The 12,606-nt window shown below is 36.8% G+C and overlaps 1 protein-coding gene across 2 annotated transcripts in view; it reads right to left on the bottom strand.

Annotated features, from left to right (window-relative positions):
* Positions 1-2,057: 2,057 nt before the first annotated feature.
* Positions 2,058-12,606, bottom strand: part of uap1 (UDP-N-acetylglucosamine pyrophosphorylase 1) — a 42,041-nt gene continuing 31,492 nt past the window's right edge. The window contains exons 7-10 of one of the 2 annotated variants that reach the window (XM_080195881.1): positions 11,055-11,243; positions 9,130-9,177; positions 7,531-7,597; positions 2,059-3,411 (exon numbers count right to left, since the gene is read on the bottom strand). In XM_080195881.1, the coding sequence (XP_080052007.1) occupies positions 3,319-3,411; positions 7,531-7,597; positions 9,130-9,177; positions 11,055-11,243 (397 nt within the window). In that variant the 3' untranslated portion in view covers positions 2,059-3,318. Of the gene's footprint in view, positions 3,412-7,530; positions 7,598-9,129; positions 9,178-11,054; positions 11,244-12,606 lie in introns of both variants that reach the window. The other variant, XM_080195882.1, reaches the window with a different exon arrangement.

The raw sequence follows: 12,606 nt of genomic DNA, 5'->3' as shown, positions 1-12,606 counted from the left end.
TCTTATGTTCCATACACACACACACCCAAGGCTGGAATTGAACCCGGGTCCCTGGCACTGATGCAGTAGTGCTAACCACTGTGCTACAGTGCTGACTCTAGATAAACAGGAGGAAGGAGATCTGGTGCCAGGGGAGGTTGGGGGGAGGGGGGGGGGGGGGGCAGGGCAGAAAGCTCTCCAGATGACATCGCTGCTACCAGTAGGAAGAAGCTAAAAGAGAAAATGCTGGAAAATCTCAGCACGTCTGGCACTTGCGATGGAAGGAGGTCCATCCCCGGATAAGAAAATCATGACAAAAATCTAATTGAATTCTGTGTTTTAGCAAGGGAGGTTTAGTAAAAGGTGAAATGCAATGGCGAATCTGCATAAAACCATTAGAACTACAGCTGGGAGTAGTGTTTATAGTTTTGTGCTTAAATTTTGAGGTTCACATACAACAAAGATGTTGAATCAATAAAGATACAAGTGTTGATTCACTGGAATTCTATTTGCTATGAAGAAATACAAATGTGGAAAAAATGAAAATTTGGGCTGCTTTATAATTACTCCACAGTCTGATCATCCAGAATTGATTAAAAGTTCCAAAGGATCGGACAGAGACAGATCGGATAGAAACAGAATGTACGGATGGTTATAGGGAAAAGAAACATAGATAAACACTTGAGTGTTTCTAAAGGGAGTTAATTACGTGAGAAGATTTTTCTAGCCACCTATCCAATCTTTTGCAATTTTTAGTTTCTACATAATCACTTAATTGTCTCCTGAAATAAAACTCAAATTTTTCATTTTAGTGTTTGCTCATAACACAGTGTTATTGCAGTTAACAATCAAATCAGAGATTATATCCAATGAATTCTTCAGTGTTGCTCCTGCTGGGATCTGTGCTGCTCCTATGGCAAAGTTACAGTAGTGCAGCAATATTAGCACCATGAATTTCCTGCCTCGTGTCAACAGTTAATAGTAGATTGGGTAGGTATTCAAAGGAAAATAGAATAAAGAAATATAGGAATAGGTAGGCACATGGGTTTAGGAACACCACTCATGTGGAGGATAAACCTGGACTGAAGCTGAACAGCTTTTTGTACACATGTTCTTCTTTGGATAATACCATAGAATTATTGATAGCCAGCTGAACTGTAAGTCCAGGCCTTGGCTTAGTATGCCATCTGAAAGGCAGTACAAGTCTGAGTACCATTCAATTTGAACCAACAACCATACTGTGCATGTTGAACATCTGAAATAAAAATGGAAAATGGTAAAGCCAGTCTGGCTGCGTATGCGGAGAGCGAAACTAGGTTAACGTTTTAGTCCAACATGACTTTTCTTCAGAACCATCTTTTTTGGTTTGGTGCAATGTGACACTTCCACCGCAACACTTGACAAGAATTTGGAAACAAACCACTCTCAGGATGTGCAGGTGTAGGTCAAGGGTCAAATGAAGTTAATGATAATCACAATGAATTCTGAATTCAGAAGAAGCTTATGAAAATATGGGATTTACTGCCACACATAACTGAGGTTAGATACATTTAAGGGGATGCTACATAATCTGTCTTCACTTCCTTCTATGCTTAAGTTGAAAGTTAGATGAAAAAGATGAGAAGATCTCAGTGGAGCATACATTGTGCTGTAGGCTGGTTGAGCCAAATGACCTATTCCTGTGCTAGGGTATGTTTCCGTTTTTGAATCTATAGTGAATATTATGGTTTTCACCTGTTTTGGAGATACAAGTCCATCATTCTTATTAATCGCAGCTCCATTCAATACTTCACCCGAAAATGTTTAAAGGAAACCTCATTCAATAGGGAAATGATTATGTCTCTTTTTCCTATTTCCACTTGGCTTCACTGAATGCGCCCAACTCCACATTGCGTTTGAACTTGGGCCTTTAAATAAAGGTGAAATTGCATCACGTCCACCCATTGCAACAGAAGCATTTTCACAATCTTGTGTTTCTCACCTATTGCTTCCCCCCCACCACCGGCGTCCCCCTCTCCAAGAAAGATCCCAGCTCCACCTTATCAATGCCAACATTTCGACTGGGACTTGCCTTAAAAGGTAGAATTATTTCTAATCATTTGGAAGGGAGTCACCAACTTAATGGCTATAAGATTAATAGGCAAATAATAAAATTAGATGATTTTATTTGACTGTCAAAATAATCAATCACTATAAAAAAGTGTTTGACAAAGAATCAGTCACATAGATCAATTTGCTAATGCTGCAAAAGCCACCTATTTTGAATTTCTGTGACAAAGATCTCTTCCTATTATTGAACATTCTGTAGATGTAATTTAAGAGTAAAAAGTACCATCAATACCGTTACAGAAAGACAACATTAGAAATAGTTTTCATAAATTGGCACAGCAAGATAAATGGGAAGATGCAGCACCTTTAGAGCATGACTTTAGAATCCTACAACAGGCTAAGCAGTTCAAGATAGATTTATTTCAAAAAAATTAAATTTGGTCAAGCCAGGCTTCTAAAAATCCTAGTTTTTTCTAACGGAAGTTGTTCTTCCTCGCTTCCTTACTGCATGAAACCATTATAGTAAAGTTTAAAGTGTGTTACAAGCCAGGGTATTGGCCCAGGATGTATCCAAATCAGAGTATGGGTGATTTGGAACACACATTAATAAAAGTGGACCGCAAGCTGCACCACAAATTCAGATTTTATTAGTTTGGGGGGGGGGGGGGGGGGGAGGGGGTTGGTGGCAGGTATAGTGACTGTAAAAGACCAAATATGTGGAAATTCCACTTTAAAAGGCTCAGTTTCAAAATATAAATATCTTAGTACCAATTGAAACCCTTCATATAGAACACAGATGAGAAAAAATATATATATATGCATGATAATGTGGTGATTCAGTCCATAACTCATAAGGGCTGCAACAGAGTCATGAAGGTCTTCCGTACAGTTAAAGAAACAACCAAGTTGAACCAACATGATATTGTAATTATTGTATGGGTTGAGTTTTTAAAAATATCAAATCAATTATTGTCACATTGTATATCACATTAAAATAATTTTTTTCCCCAATGAGAAAAATTCAGCTGTGCCCAGAGCAAAACCCATTCCACTGAAAAAAGATAAACCAGTTTGTCTAATAAAGCAAGTAATGATTTAAATACTAAAACTGTAAAATAGTTTACTAAAATTTTCTTTCAAAAAAAATATTTAAATTATAATTTAAGACCTGTTTGGCTAGAACTGTTGCTGAACAATGTACAAATGTTCCCAAGTTACATTGGTGTGCAGTTTAATTGCCATAAAAAGATGTGTTCAAAAGAATCTTCATATTCGGCTCCATGTCGCATTTTAGAGCCCATTTGCGGTCAATTCTCGGACTCCTTTTTCATCTATAATCAGTGGAGGCTGGAAATCTCGTCCTGAAACATATTTATCCAGACCCTGAAACACAAATTTCAGTTTTAATTCCAGCTATGGGACTATGTAATTGTAAGATCAGTAAGAGAATAGTGCCATTCATATGAAATTAAAACATTTTCAGGATGGTGTTGTGGGTCATAACTGTGTCCTGCCACTACTGGCTTCAAGTGTTCCTCTCTATCTGCCATTTAGAAAATCCCACGCGAGTTGTTTTGAGTCTTAACTGAGATTCGACCAGGGAGATGAGCCTACACCTGCTAATCTTATGCCAATAAGTCAAAAGGGAATCTGGTCGGAAAGTGTAAATAATTGTACTGGAGAGAGTGTCCTTTTGATACTGGTGTTACAGGGACATAATGGGATGATTTCTTCTATGTATTAGAACTCGTTTGAAGTACAAAGGGTTTATAATTTTGCTGCGCTAAAGGGAGATGTTTTTTCACTGATAGAAAAAAGCAAACATGAACTTAATTCCACACATGATCCAAGATATTGTGTGTGGTCTTGGAATGCTCTTACAGATACAAGGGGAACAAAATGCTTCATTCTTCGTCAAACACCAAATGGAAAAAAATTTACAGCCAACTCCCATTTTTATGTCGTATCATTTTACCAGAAATGCCGATTTTACAGAATGAAAGTGACTGAGTTGTAAAACTGACAGTTGGCATTGGCTTCAACTATTTGAAATCACTTAAACACAACACTTCCCTGTTCAGTAAAGTTGTGGAAAAAAGCAGACAAAGCAATCTTTTAATGAGCACCTTCATGTTTAACTGGAAGAGGTTTCCTCCAAGTACTGGCAGATCTGTGAGGTGAGTGTGATTAAAGACAAAGACATGGACAAATTGACCAATTATAATCTAGATGGGGAAAGAAGAAGCTGAGAAATTAGCTGATCTCTATCTTTGCTCTAAATAAAAAAAAGAGTACCTGTAACAGAAAGGGAGAAGGTTGGGTCTCAGAACAAGACCAAGAATTAATGTCACTAGTTATTGGAGTTGTGTCCTTATAGCAGCCGCTCCCTGACCCTGGTAGCAGCCATTTCCCCAAGAGTCGTATTGCTGACAGCCATAACTGCTGCCTTTTCGCTCACATCCATTGCCACCATCTCCGAACTTCTCAGCTGGGACCACAAGATCTGCTGCCCGAAGGATTTTCCGTTCACCACCTCTAGTCATTGCTGGCATCCTCCAGGTTTTCAAAACTGATGCCAAAATAGCGGGGCACCACGGCTGTGGCTCTTGAGGAGACGGCTACTACCGTTAGAAGCTCTTATACAGCTGCTACTGTGAAACTAGGGTCCAGTGTTTATCGAAAAATGCAACAACATTTGAAAACCATCATGTAATTTGATGGCAAAAAGAGAAAATGCTGGAAAATCTCAGCAGGTCTGGCAGCATCTTAAGAAGAGAAAAGAGTTGACATTGAGTCCAGATGATCCTTTGTCACCCCGTGGGAAGAGAAAGGTTGCTTCAACGAATTGGCAGCTAACTTGTGCCTCTTTAGAAAATTCCCAGCCAGAACTCTCAACTTTGTCTCACTCAAAACCATTATGTTTGCTGTAGCAATGGTTATAGTAATCAATTAACTGGGATAAAGGATGGACAGTATCATTAGTACATGTTTGCAATAACTGAATCTAAAGACTTGTCCAGTTTATGTTTTTGGATTGCTGTATTATTTCACTTGCAATAAATCTGACTTTTTTTTTAAAGTTATAACAAAAACAGAATGTTGGAAAAACTCAGCATTACAGGCAACATCTGTGGGAAGGGAAATAAGAGTTTCAAGTCCAAAATAACTCTTCTAAAAAAGTATGTTCATAAGTAGCCAGTCCAGCATTTCTTACCCATCCTTATGAATCATGGTACTCCATTCCCACAATGCTGTTAAAGTAGGGAGTTCCCAACCAATGGTAATGAAGAAATGGTGATATATATCTAAGTCAGGGTGATCTGTGCTCAGAGGAAACCTTGGGAGTGCTGGTGTTCTTCTGCATTTGTTGCCCTTGTTGTTCCGGACATTAGAAATCATGAGTTTTGGAATTGTTGCCAAAGTAGCCATGGTGAGTTGCTGCAGTGCATCCTGTAGATGCGATACTCTGCAGCCATGGTACACCCATGGTGGAGGGAGGGGCTGTTTAAACCAGTGCCTTGGTACCAATCAAGCAGATTGCTTTATTCTGTATAGTGTCATGCTGCAAGTACTGCTGAAGCTCCAGACAAGCAACAGCATTTCATGACATTCCTGACTTGTGCCTTACTGGTGGAAGAGACGACTTTGAAAAATCAGAGTGTGCTACTGGCTGTAGCTTGATGCCACTGTAATCCAAGGGAAGGTAACAATGCTCTCTCATGTTGGAAATGGTTATTGCATGATAATTGTGAGATATAGTACCAATGCCACTTATAACTGATCAGCCTAAGCCTGGGATAAGTGTTTCTGTTTCAAACATTATGAAGGAGGGATAATTGATGAAGTAATCATCACTAAGCAATTCTTGCAGTGATATCCTGGGCTCACATAATTGGACTTACAGGAAAATGCGAGGGTTCTCTCATCTGGCTTCATGCATATAGTCTGAATAAAATACCGTACTATTTTATTCACAGTACTCAATTCAGGTTTTGGCTTATGCAAGATCTGTTCTGTTCATGGGAACTGTTTTTTTGTTGTGAAGTTTAGAGATGGGAGGAACAGTTTTTTTTTGCAACAATCTGTTCTAATCATATTGCATAAATACTTCTCAGAACTCAATGTTCAACGCCACTAATTAGTTGGAACAAATTTGTGACAATAATGGCTTTTAGACAAGTGGAAATGATTTGCAATAAATTTCATGCGTCTCAAACACAAAGAAAAATATTCAAACTCTTAACTTCCTCACTTTTACGTAGTTAGAATTTCGTAATCTTGTGCCAGATTTAGTAAACAGAAAATTCTTGAATGAATTGTAGGTCTTTCTCTGTTCAAGCCAAAATTATTTTATATTCATGATGAATTGTAGGTAGTATTAGATTAGGACAGTGATTTCTGAATTTAAAATAAAATTGTAATATTTGTGATGTTCTAAGTAGTATTAATTCAACTTCAATTAACAAATGTATCAAATTTGCTCTTCAAAATGGATATTTCACCCACCTGCTGATATTCTACTATGGAATATAGAAAGTTACGTGCTGGGAATATAGAAAGTTATGTGCTGCTACCTCCAGCTGACTCAGGTGCATTGCTTTGCAGGGGTTGCATTCACAAATTAAACCATTAATGACCTAAGCTGCAACCTGACCAATAGCCCATCACCACTTCTCCATGGATCGCTGACAATAGTATAAGAGGGTACTGCAATTTTAAAAGTCGCAGGATTCTCCAAAGTTTAACAACCTATAGATTAGTGACAATACAGCTCAAGGTTCTCACTTGGGCAACCCCATAACCAACACTGTCCAGCTCATTCATGATCAGCAACACTGAATTATGCAAATAAATATCTTAATTTTAAAGGCAGCTTGCCCATATTTTTGACTGAGCAAGGAACGCAACTGGTACGTCTATAATAAATGCCAATACTTGTGTAATTAATGAGGACACTTTAAAAATGGTTTTAACAAGGCCCATTTTGATAACAGTCATGATACAGAATACAAGTAGAAATCTTAAAACAGTATTTGGAGCACATTGTGATATATTCTGGCAGGAGTCTCAAGGATTGTCCATGTTCACAATTTCGAGGTAATAGAGATGGCAGGTATCCAAAAGCAGTTTAAAGAGGCTTGCAATTTAACTTTACAATGAAAAGGGATGATTAAAATTGCAGCACCTGGCTTGGCATTAATAGAGCTAGTTATAGGCTGTTACTGCCAAGTTGTATCAGTCTGGTCCGGTGAAAATTAACCCCAACGTGTGGAAGCAAGCTCAGTGATACTGCCCAAGGGATGGATTTTTGTCTAAATTGACTATTTCACACAAAATTTGTTAGATTCACTTTACAGAGACTTGTTCAACCATATACACACTTAGCCTTGTTGTTTATATGATTTCAAATAACCGACTAATTCACACTAATTATTTAAAATTATAGCTCTCACTATACACCAAGTGAATCACCTCTTACTGGTGTTAAATAATCAGACTCACCTCTCCAGCGTAAGACACAAGTGCAGAAATTTCACATTTGATTGGGACATCTGTTAATTCCTTCAGACTGAAAAGTAAAGTATGATTTTTAACAGTTTATTAAAAACTCACCCAGCAAGTACCAAGTCTCCTTAGAATCTATCACCACAATTGTCACATAGCCACCTTTTAACATATTCTAATAGACTTTGAAAGGCTCATGTTAAACTAGAAGATAATTGCATTAGAATTGTCAATAACTACATACCCCATTTGGAGGTGATTAGAAATATGTGTTTATAAAGAAGTTTGATGTCACACAGCAGTGCTTTCTACCTCTGCGACGCCAAAATAAAATGGTCCCATTCATAATGGATCACAGTCATTGCAAAAGCACCAACAGCTTGGCACTATTGCTGTGAAGCCTCCCATGATCTGATGCAATTGGATCAAAACTTCAGAATTATAAATGGAGGGAACATGTTACATTGAACATGTTAATAATGTCAAATTAGGTTGCAAGATGGAATAATAGCAAATAAAAACTGATTTCAATAACAGACCTGTTCCCTTTCTCTTAAATATTCAATTGAAAGGAATGATACAATGTTAGTACATCAATGGAATTTAAATTTGTTTTAGTATCAGGAAGTAAAAACTAGGTTTGAGTCACTATTAAAAAAGTGAAATGCAATTTCGCTTTCAGTTAATTTGGTGATGTGAGTGCACTCTAACTTCAACAATAAAGGAATCAAATGAATGGCCTGTAATTTTAAATGGGAATTTCAACTGACATACTTGTGGATAGATTCTTTAGAAGACACAGCACTGCTGAAATAAAAGCCCAAACCAATCATGAATACTCCAAAGTTAACATGCTAAGTAGTGTTCAGGCATGCACCCCTTGTTTTGTGTTAGTATGTCCTTTCACCGCTAATCTATCAAGACCAGCATTTACCTGCAACTGCCAATGTCTAAACCCAGTTGATGCATTAAAGAACTGTATTATGAAAACATGGACCTATTCTCTTATTTTCTGGCATTATCCATGTCCTACTAATGTACCATTAAAACTAAAATCAAAAACTGATAAATGAATATACCATTAAAAAGCAGGTCAATTCCAGTAGTTTAAGGTGGTGTGCACCAATGAATGGAATATAGCAAACAAGAAATCAACAAGTAAAATAAAAATAAAGTGCCAAGGACTGTCAAATAAAAATATTGTGAACTTGATCAGATCTATGGGTAGCTATCCCTCACATGACTCAATTAATTAATGTGTAGCCATAAATGTAGAACAACATCTGTACACTTAAGGCATCTTCTCCAGATTTCTGATGCAAAGGAATTAAATTTGGAACTGCATTACAAATTGGATCTTACACAATCTGTACATGCCCTTTTAATACTGCTGTTGTAAAAAATTCAGAGGGAAATATTACTGTTCACAGTAAGAATCACAATTAAATGTACATAACATGTTACAGAACCTTGCTTTGCTTTGAGCACTTACACACTGGCAGTACAAAAAAGCAAGTCCTTCTCTACAATTTTTTTTAAGTCAGCAAAGCAGCCACGACCCATCACCATGCATTAAACCAAATCCAAGATATTTACTTGTCATTGAAAACAGCAGTGACTGCTTCTGACTTTCCAGTTGTCGAACTGCCACATGGGAAGAAAAAGTGAATTAATGGGAAAATAAAATGCAACAAAACCAATGTTTCAAATAAATTTGGGAGTAAGATAAAACTGAATTCATAAAAACCATCTCCTATAAAATTATATTGGCTGAAAGTAAATTTTAATAAATGTGAAAGATGACATTAAAGGATGGATAACAAAGGATTCTTCGCTTCAAAGTTCATGTTCTCTGCATAACGTAATAAACTAGACTGGCCTTTCTACTGTTCAAAATGATGAGTTAGAAAATAGACATTTCAAAACTAGGCACCTCAAACAGAATGAAAATGTCATAAAGAATTATAAATAAGTTTTCATTGTGTATTAAACTTCTGTGAAAGAAACATTTGAGGATATTATACAGATTTATCAGCAGTTAAACGAAGACCTTTCAACGCAGATCCATATCATTTGAGATATTGAATATTTTTATCCACTGGAATTAATTTACAAACATGGGAATATGAAGTTCAAATTTCTATAAAACATGATAAAAAGAAACTTCAAAAGAAAAATGCAAATTAATTAAGATGTACCCTGCAGTTAGTTTAAAAAGTCAGGGAAATTGCTATTACCATAACATATGTATAGGGATTGCTGAGGTAGGAAATAAGCCACAGAGGACATGGGAAACATTTCACATATCAATACCTATTTGGGATGCTGCCTCAAAATTAAACAACTAAATGTCATTGTTTACAGCTATACTATCAATGATAGCCACTTTTGTGTGAATGCAAAAGCATACATGTACAGTAAAACACATACAGTTGCACCTAGATTTTCTGATCATTGATATTCTGACTGGTGATAATCCATTTGTGTTCAATGGTTACCGTGGCTATTAAAAGACAACATCAACTAGTAAATCTTAGCTTTGGCATTGATAATAATAAATACTGTTGCTACAAAGATGTACCTACCACAGATCACATTAACTGGAAGGCTGTAATCCCATCTGTGTTCAAATAATTATAAAAACTTTTCAAACAGATTACTATCTTGAAATCTCTGCCATTCTTCATATTCTACAACAGATTCTATTCCAGGTGCTAATGTAATGAATTAATGCCGTTCTGAAGCAAACTAGTGATGCATATTTACAAGATTTTAGAACAAATACTGCAGATAGATAAAAACAATAGGTAGCTCCTGATACTGGTGCCAAACAGGGTTTCTGCTGAGCCAATTTGATCAACCCCTCCAAGATTTTGTTTGAATACTTTCAATTTATCATCAGAAGCTTAATGGTGTAAAAACAACTCAGAAGGTAGAAACATCCTAGCAGTTTGAACAATGAATTTTACAGTTGGAAAATGCCATGGGGTTTATTTTGATAGGAATTCAGTTGCCCACCCAATGTAGGCATCACTTGGCAAGGACAATATTTATTCCTCATTCCTAGATGCCCTCGAGAAGATGGTAGTAAACTTTGTTCTTGAACCACTGCAGGCAATGTGATCAAAATACTCCCCCTAATGCAGTTAAGTGCTCCAGGAATTTGACCAAGAAGGAACAGCAACACATTCAAGTCTGGATGTGACTTGAAGGGAAGATTGGAGGTGATAGTCTCCACATAAATCTGCTGCCCTTGTTCTCCCACATGGTAGAGATCGCAGGTTTGAGGGTATTGTTAAAGGCAAGTTCCTGCGAGATACCTGGTTTTATTCGGAATCTAAAAGTTTGTTCCAGAACTTTCTGCAGAGACTTTGGTTTCTACGTGAGATGCCTTTTTATTGCATTTAAACCAAACTTAAAAACAGAGGTGATGAACTGTCGCCCTTGACATTCTAATTGTTAAAAGTCATAGGTTTGGGAGGTACTGCCAAAACAATTACATTCTATCATACATTATATACCTGGGAATTGCAGGAATCCTTGTTCTATTTTCATCAACAAAGTTTCCACCTGCATTTAGTACCCAACGATGGTGCAGGGACATCAGAGCATGGCGTGCTGTTGTAGGTGTGTCCTTCCCATTCTGACTATCTGCATTCTTCAGTGGAGAAAATTCATCTTCTCGTAAGACTTCAAAGACTACAAATTTCCTATGAAAATATATTTGAATTACATTTAAGAAACGGTTAAGATTACCCTTCCACATACAAGTAACTTGGAGGAATCTAAAACTAGGGACAATTTAAAATTTAGGTGTCTCCCATTTAAGACAAATGTTTTTTTTTCCCTCAAGACAATTGTTAGTCTGTGGAATTCTCTTTCCAAAGAACATGGGAGGCTGAGTCATTGAATGCATTCAAGACTGAACTAGATATTGTTGATTGACAAGGAACTCAAAAAGTAATGGGGGGCAGACAGAAAAGAGGAGTTGAGGCTAAAACCAGATCAACCAAGGTCTTATCAAATGGCAGAGCAGTCTTGAGGGACTAAATACCAATTTCTGCTCCGAACCCTTGTGCAGAATGTGAAAATGATTCCAAATACCACACCCAAAGGAAACACAATATAGACTGCTTGAAAATTAGTAATTATAGTTACATGGGAAAGCTTACAATAGTCCAAAATTTTAGGGTAGTGAAAGATTACCTTATTTCCCTCATAACCCTGGAAATTCAAACTGCTTAATGATTAAGTATTTTCCCCACCGAGCTACAAGAAATAATGTAGGAATTGTCAAAATCATATCTATGAATTGGCTGCATGAGAAACATTTTGCAGTAATAAATAGTGATGCCACGAACAACTGAAACAAGTTGGATGGAACCTCTGCACTTAAAGTTATTTCTTTGAAGAAAATCTCAAATACCAAATAAAATTTATACTATGAGATCCATTATCAGTTGGGGTGCAACATGAGAGCAGAATCATTAGAAAATGATGCTCAAATGTACATGTCTTGGATCAGTGCAAGGTGACACCCAGAATTAAGCTTAACCAAGAGTTTAGATTGATGAAAAATCACATGTATTTCCTGGTGGCAAGATGCCCCTTGTAAGTAATACTCGGGAAACAGTAACGTAGGCCCCGAAAGTAAAATCTTTTCACTTTGTGCTTTAAATTGTCAAAGATGGAATCCAGGAAGAGGATGCTATTCTATTCCCACTCCGATCTAGAAGTTTTCCTCTATTTTCTCCATTTTGAGTGTAAAAATTTAAAATTTCTACTGACAGAAAAAAACTTGTATTTGCCAAAAGATTAATCCCTTACCCCATCAATTTAAAGACCTAGTTTTAGCTTATGTGCACAAAATCAACACTGTCTCTCAGGAGTTTGTGGAGCTGATGCTGAAGGATACTGAAGCCAAGATCATGAAGTCTCAACACACTGCCTTCATGCTTGATAATAATAAAACTCCAATTTGAAATAAGGTTTACTTCAAACAGAACTGATTTGGAATCAGGTTTATTTCTATATTAGTTAGTTTTAAAGAAAAGAGAGTTCACTGCTCCTTGA

This window comes from Carcharhinus amblyrhynchos, chromosome 9, assembly GCF_965287045.1.
Source record: "Carcharhinus amblyrhynchos chromosome 9, sCarAmb.v2.hapA, whole genome shotgun sequence".
In the NCBI taxonomy this organism is placed as follows: Eukaryota; Metazoa; Chordata; class Chondrichthyes; order Carcharhiniformes; family Carcharhinidae; genus Carcharhinus; species Carcharhinus amblyrhynchos.
This window is presented reverse-complemented; position numbering and strand designations above follow the sequence as displayed.